Source organism: Bufo gargarizans, chromosome 2 (genome assembly GCF_014858855.1).
Source record: "Bufo gargarizans isolate SCDJY-AF-19 chromosome 2, ASM1485885v1, whole genome shotgun sequence".
Taxonomy (NCBI): domain Eukaryota; kingdom Metazoa; phylum Chordata; class Amphibia; order Anura; family Bufonidae; genus Bufo; species Bufo gargarizans.
In genome coordinates, this window is record NC_058081.1 from 726,371,662 (window position 1) to 726,379,339 (window position 7,678).

Sequence of the window (7,678 nt, forward strand, 5' to 3'; positions counted from 1 at the left end):
GTTGAGAGAACAGTAAATGGGCAGAGTTTGGTACATGTGCGGACAACAGAGCAGTGCACCATAGCAAGGTAAGGAACCTTTTGCTCAGGCACATTCCCCCAGGACTACCAGCCATTACAACTGCAGTCACATCCCCTCCTCTCCCTCCCTCTCCTGTCTATTTTCTATATAATGTCTTACACTAGATGGATTATCTTGGAGGCTGAGGAGGTTTCTGTAGGTTCCGTCCCAAAGCTTTGCTATAAAGATACATAGTAACAGGCGTGGGCTCACCTAATGTTGTAGTCGCTGAATATCGGACACAACGTATCTGATCTCCGGTGCAGGATGACACGTTCTTTATATCACAGGGTTCCATAATGGTTTCCACATAGGACGGGCACATTAACCCATTCAAGGTGTAATTTTCCACTGGTACTAGGGGCAAAAAAAATAAAAAACGCCTATAGATGATATGATACTAAATGTATAGAAAATGATCAAAAGCAAAAATAAATGTAAAGCAAAATCAATACAAATGTGGACTACTGGGACGCTTACGGGTCGGTACGGAGGTGGTGCAGTTGTCAGTGAAGCAGCACGTCGTTCCGGACGCTGTGGTCGCGTACAAACCGGTCACACTCGCGTTATTGAAGCACTCGGTGGTACTCACACAGGAGCGGATGTAGTAAAAGCTCGTCCAGCGGTATCCTGAAAATGAACGGAATTCGATCAGTCAGCACTGCCTGCATTTAATGGGGCAGTAAACGTAAAATCTGTCTTGTTACCTCTGGTGCGGATCACCGTCGTCCCGCAGGCATCACTAACGGAGGGGCAGTCCTGTAAGCCGCCGGTGCAGGGGGTGTTACTGAAACCAGTGCACTGCACACACTTCAAGGACCAGCCTAGAAGACAATGTCATAGGTCACACTATAGACTTGCGTATCTGCAGACGTCTCTCCACTGAAACTAGATTTACCAACCAATTTAAAGGCTGATATTGTTCCATGTGGAAACAGCCCCAAAATGGACAGAAACGCCCAGTGATACAATATTTGCATAAGTGTCCCGGTCCCTTTATGGTCCACGATCGGCAACATTTGCATAAGTCACACCCCCTTTATGGTCCACGATCGGCAACATTTGCATAAGTCACGGACCCTTTATGGTCCACGATCGGCAACATTTGCATAAGTCACACCCCCTTATGGTCCATGATCAGCAACATTTGTGAAACCAATAGGTATTGTGGAAATCTACCGGTAAAAAAGAGTGATAAGGTGGGGATAGGGATATCCCACTGACAAAACCAACTGATGGGTCCAAAACTATTTAAACTGGGAGAGTGAAAACCCCCTTTAAGGTAAAGAATTACCCCATAAGGGCATAGGGGGTTCCAACAATGATCCCTCCCGGCATGGATGTAACCTAATGTGTCAGACATCATCCAATGCCCTATAATATGTAAATACAAAGCATCAGTTTATTATTAGTTGACACTTTGTACTATTGTTGATTATCCATTAGAAGGTTGTCGCAACTCCACCTCTTAAAGGGCCATGCACCCTTACTGTATGATGGCTGTGTACATCCTCAGAGCTGTACAAAGCCATAATGTGTCCCCCAGAGAAGTCTGTTGGGTCTCACTCTACCGCCACATGGAGGTTTTGTTCTGTCAGATGTTGCAGTCTAGGAGAGCGCCCCCTATAGGATTTGAATTTGCTTTCTGTTTGACAGTAAACTTGACAACAGTCTAAAAAAGCGTCAGCTCTGCAAATTCTTATCCTATGAAGAGAGGCTCGGAGTGAGAGCGACACAAAACGCCTCCGGTCATAGAACTGGAAAAACGAGTCCTGAGGGAAGGGATTGTCAGTGCAGATTAAACATCTATTAGTCACTGACATCATCAGCACATAGTGGTAATGTCTCTAGGCAGATGTTGATGTAGCAGAGCTGAACTGCGCGCTGGACTAGTTCTTTATTGCATTGTGATCACAGGTTTACCTACAGTCCTATGTAAAGCTGGGGTAATTAATACAATGGGAAGGTATGAAATGCAATAAATCATGAATTCAATAGAAGTGCTGAAATTCTCAACAAACTCAACACTGCTACATCTGTACGCCAATTATTAGAGTCTGTCCATAGGGCACCATCTATCTACTGTATTTATTGTGTGCACTTATATAGAGCTACTATATTCCGCAGCGCTTTACAGACGTTAGCATCCAACTGTCCCCAACGGGGCTCACAATCCAAGGTCCCCATCAGTCCGTCTAGTGTGGGAGGAAAGCGGAGAACCCGGAGGAAACACGGGGAGAACATACAGACCCCATGCAGATGTCATCCTTGGTCAGAGTCAAGCCTAGGACCCCAGTGCTAACCACTGAGCCACCGTGCTCTATCTATCTATCTATATATTATCTATCTGTCTATCTATCTATTATCTATCTATCTCATATCTATTATCTATCTATCTATTATCTATCTATCTATATATTATCTATCTATCTATTATCTATGTATTATCTGTCTACTATCTATCTATCTATTATCTATCTATCTATCTATTATCTATCTATCTATTATCTATCTATTATCTATCTATCATCTATCTATCTATCTATTTATCTATCTATCTCATATCTATTATCTATCTATCTATCTATCTATTTATCTATCTATTATCTATCTATCTATCTATCTATCTATTATCTATCTATCTATCTATTATCTATCTATCTATCTATTATCTATCTATCTATCTATCTATCTATCTATCTATTATCTATCTATCTATATATTATCTATCTCATTTCTATCTATCTATCTATCTATCTATCTATCTATCTATCTATATATCTATCTATTATCTATCTATCTATCTATTATCTATCTATCTATTATCTATCTATCTATCTATCTATCTATCTATCTATCTATCTATCTATCTCATTTCTATCTATCTATTATCTATCTATCTATCTATTATCTATTATCTATCATCTATCTATTATCTATCTATCTATTATCTATCTATTATCTATCTATCTATCTATCTATCTATCTATTATCTATTTTCTATCTATCTATCTATCTATCTATCTATCTATCTATATATTATCTATCTATTATCTATCTATCTCATTTCTATCTATCTATTATCTATCATCTATCTATTATCTATCTATCTATCTATCTATCTATTATCTATCTATCTATTATCTATCTATCTATCTATCTATCTATCTATCTATCTATTATCTATTTTCTATCTATATATCTATCTATCAAATCAAATCAGCTTTATTAGCAGGACTAAATACATTTTAGCATTGCCAAAGCAAGTGGGAAATAATTGGGTAGGGTTGGGGGATGGGGACATGTCCAGGGTGGGGGTATAGGTGTCCATGGTATATCAGGCTCCTCTCAGTCTATGGCAGGCAGTAATATATTGTGCTGCTGTGGCCGCTGTGTTCTCCTCTTCCCCCAGCAGTATGGAGAGTCTCTCTTCCTCCTCCATGGAGGTGAAGTCTGGGCAGAGATCAGACAGTCTCCTGAAGTCAGTCTCCCTCACTGCTGAGTATTTGGGGCACCGCAGCAGGAAATGAGCCTCATCCTCCCCGGCCTCCTGGTCGCACTGCTGGCACAGTCTGCCCTCCCTGGGCATGTACCTCTGTCGGTGACGCCCGGATTCTATGGCCAGGCTGTGGGCGCTCAGTCTGTACCGGCTCAGGATCTGTCGGTCTCTTGGATTGGGAAGTTTCTCCAGATATGGGGTAGTTTGTACTCCCTCTGCAGGTCCTGGTATACTGTCAGCTTCTGGGATGTTCCTATGTCGTTCCTCCAGACGCTAATATACTCCTCTTTGCTCTTGTGTATCGTCCTATGGATTTCCCCCTTTGCCAGGCTGTACTGGTATGTCTATCTATCTATCTATCTACCCATCATCCGCAGCTTTTCTCCCATTAGGATATAAGGTCAATCTCTCACCTGAGGCGACACAGACGGTCAGGAATAAGATGGCGGTGACTGAGGGTGTCATCCTGGGGGGCAGCGTTCTCAGCTCAGGAGCCACTCTGTATCTGAATGGGAGTAGTAGTCCGGTATTATAGCAGAGGAGCTGGGGCCACCCCCGAGTGAGTGTAGAATATGGAATGAGGTAGGTGCAGGGGGAGCAGGTTTTTAAGGTGTGTAGGTGGCCGCTATCTCACATTCCTCACTTCTGACAGTCACACAATTTCATTTTTAACTCTTTCTCTGCCTCGTTTTGGACACTTGGTCCCTGTGTGTGTATGTCGGGGCCACGCCAAACCCTGGCCACTGCCTGTGCAGAAATGGCCGGATGGGTTTGTTAAGGAGCCAGGGTATATCGGGCAGCAGGTGAAGGAAGTCCGGGCTCCTGCTCACACAGTGTAGGCAGGGGTGCAGGGGTAGCAATCACAATGGGGCCCTTGAGCTGGAGGGTCCCAATAAGCAGACAGCTTCTTATTGTTAGAGCATCCCCCTCCTATGCCTCACATAGCCCCATGTAAGACTGCAGGCGTGTATGTCTAGACTCCCCCAGTGTCCACCAGGGGGCAGTCTGTAGAGCAGGACCTTTTTAGGCTGAGCACCCCTTTAGGAGGTGAATGTGACACTAGAGAAACGCAGTGATTAGTACAGACTGCACCTGAGGGTGGGTGCCCGTAAGTCGTTATTCTCATCATCAGTGACCTCAGCACCTACAGGCACTATTATTACACGGTAGAGTAAGGCCACCCCCCGACCACATGAATCACTACATTGTATGATTCACTAGAGAGTGAAAATCTCCTGGAAAATGTCACTAAGACACAGACGTCCTTGTACTGTCCTCACCTGTGAGACGTCAGAAGTCCTGTTCAGCCCTTCTGTTTCCGGGAACGCTGGGGGGCATCCAATATGGGCACCATTACTGTTCCCACATGGATTGTCACCCAGATTGCCAGGAACCCTGAAGGACTAATCTGCCTAAATCTGATAGCGGGGAAGCGTCACTCAGAGCTCCAGGAGCGCTGGAATAGCAGCCGGGTTGTCCTCTAGACAGTGCCCTCACCTTCTGGTTCAGGCTTCTAAATCCTTCAGTGCTGCTGAAATATATTTTGCCAAGAAAAGAATAAAGATAAAATAATAAAAACCAAAAAAAAAAAATAACAATAATACAAAATGATAAAAAATTTAAATATAATAAAATAAAGTAATGAATTATATTAGCATAAATATTTTTATCAAAGATCTGAATACAAAATGCTAACAAAATTATAAAAAAAATACAATAATTAATAATAATAGACAGTAATAAAAATAAAAAAAATGATTCCCTTTATTTTAAAGTAAGTAAAACTACAAAACAACAGCTCCCAGAACCTTTATCACTACTGATGTCAAGTGAAATCCACGTCTCCAAGGTTACAGACTACAAACAAACCCCTTGCGTAGTCTGATCCTGCAGCTGAGTGTTATTTCCTTCCCTGCATCTGCTCGTCTTGTTTACTGTATTAATGTGAATTCTGAGATTCGGGAGAAAATAGACTTAAAACGACTTTAAAATTTACTAGACTATCAGGGGCGTAGCTAGAAATGACTGGGCCCCATAGCAAAAAAAAATATGGGCCCCCCTCCCGCATCTCCCACCCCCACATACCTATTGGACCTCCGACCCCTTCCAGAGCTCCCACCCAAACACCCCTCCAGGACCTCCCACCCCAACATCCCCCTAAGTGTCGTCCACAGATCCCCCCTTCAGTGTCATCCACAGATCTTCCTTCAGTGTCATCCACAGATCCCCCCTTCAGTGTCGTCCACAGATCCCCCCTTCAGTGTCGTCCACAGATCCCCCCTTCAGTGTCGTCCACAGATCCCCCCCCTTCAGTGTCGTCCACAGATCCCCCCCTTCAGTGTCCTCCATAGATCCCCCCCTTCAGTGTCCTCCACAGATCCCCCCCTTCAGTGTCCTCCACAGATCCCCCCTTCCGTGTCCTCCACAGATCCCCCCTTCGGTGTCCTCCACAGATCCCCCCTTCGGTGTCCTCCACAGATCTTCCCCTTCAGTGTCCTCCACAGATCTTCCCCTTCAGTGTCCTCCACAGATCTTCCCCTTCAGTGTCCTCCACAGATCTTCCCCTTCAGTGTCCTCCACAGATCTTCCCCTTCAGTGTCCTCCACAGATCTTCCCCTTCAGTGTCCTCCACAGATCCCCCCTTCAGTGTCCTCCACAGATCCCCCCTTCAGTGTCCTCCACAGATCCCCCCTTCAGTGTCCTCCACAAATCCCCCCTTCAGTGTCCTCCACAAATCCCCCCTTCAGTGTCCTCCACAGATCCCCCCTTCAGTGTCCTCCACAGATCCCCCCTTCAGTGTCCTCCACAGATCCCCCCTTCAGTGTCCTCCACAGATCCCCCCTTCAGTGTCCTCCACAGATCCCCCCTTCAGTGTCCTCCACAGATCACCCCTTCAGTGTCCTCCACAGATCCCCCCTTCAGTGTCCTCCACAGATCCCCCCTTCAGTGTCCTCCACAGATATCCCCCTTCAGTGTCCTCCACAGATCCCCCCCTTCAGTGTCCTCCACAGATATCCCCCCCCCCACCTCGAGCCGCTTCCTAGCTAATTTATTCACTGCACTTGCCTCTGTGAAATTGAAGAGAAGCGCCGTAATCTCGCACAGGCGCACTGGCAGAGGCCAGGAAGACGGTGCATGCGCACTTCGATGCCTCTGCCAGTGTGTCTGTGCGAGATTACGGCGCTTCTCTTCAATTTCACAGAGCCAAGTGCAGTGAATAAATTAGGAGGCGGCGCCGGGCGGGGAGATGGCAGGCACAGGCAGCATCGCTTTGCTGCCTGTGCCGTTGGCAGCGCGCCCTGCGCTGACAAAGTCCGGTCACTGCACGGGCCGCATGACACGGCTTCGCGGGCCGCATTTGGCCGTAGGTTAGGCGTCACTGTACTATACTGTATATGTGTGATGTAACTCTGTTGAGTTCTAATGTCGGCTGAAGGATCATCTCTCCCTATCCTCCCATACAAATGCATTGTTAGCTTGGCCAAGAACTGCATAAGTAGCCAATGAGGAGAGGGGAGAACAAAACGATTGGACAGTTGAAATCCAATGTTCCCGATCCTTATTTCTCCCAACATCAGTCATTAGGGGAAAGTCAAGAGGATGCAGATGGTTGGCCTAACGCATGGAAATTGGCAGGTTCAGCTGATAAAAGATTTAATGTGAATCCAGCCTTACATCACTGGTTTATCATTTATGATACATATGGAAATCACAATATAGGCACAATCTTTAGATCCGCTTTAAAAATGACATTAGGTGGAATATATACACTGATTTTATGTACATTAGTGCAGTATATGACATTCTCTCATTGTGCAAATCTGATTGTTAGGATGACTTCCATGTTACCAGCGTATGGGAATCCACAGTCCCACTAATGCAGATCTGCTTCATGGGCAATATTACAGGCATAGTTGACTGTTAATTTGGGCATAAGACATGGCTACCAGGCTCTCATAGTAGTAAGTAGTCTGACTATAAAGGGAACTCTAAGGACACCATGGTGTAGTGACAATACATGCTGATCTCTGTGCTCTGTCCCTTATGTTGATTTGTATATTGGTTTTTAACTTACATGTAGATGTTATACTCTGCGGCTCCGCTCACAGAGTGGCCAAC

The 7,678-nt window shown here is 45.1% G+C and overlaps 1 protein-coding gene across 1 annotated transcript; it reads right to left on the minus strand.

The window, feature by feature from the left end:
• Positions 1–190: 190 nt before the first annotated feature.
• Positions 191–4,024, minus strand: LOC122926386 (phospholipase A2 inhibitor and Ly6/PLAUR domain-containing protein-like). Its single transcript, XM_044277761.1, has 4 exons — positions 3,973–4,024; positions 768–884; positions 541–690; positions 191–417 (listed from the first exon to the last, which is right to left on the minus strand). Exons 1-4 carry the CDS (start codon positions 4,022–4,024, stop codon positions 191–193), a joined length of 546 nt encoding a protein of 181 aa, XP_044133696.1.
• Between the last annotated feature and the right edge of the window lie 3,654 nt (positions 4,025–7,678).

What these genes read in the sequence shown, in the direction of transcription:
- LOC122926386 (XM_044277761.1), bottom strand. Translation starts at nt 4,024, where the DNA reads ATGACACCCTCAGTCACCGCCATCTTATTCCTGACCGTCTGTGTCGCC. An exon ending in GACCGTCTGTGTCGCCTCAG is followed by an intron (nt 885 to 3,972) that starts GTGAGAGATTGA and finishes ATTGTCTTCTAG; the next exon opens with GCTGGTCCTTGAAGTGTGTG. An exon ending in GACGGTGATCCGCACCAGAG is followed by an intron (nt 691 to 767) that starts GTAACAAGACAG and finishes GTTCATTTTCAG; the next exon opens with GATACCGCTGGACGAGCTTT.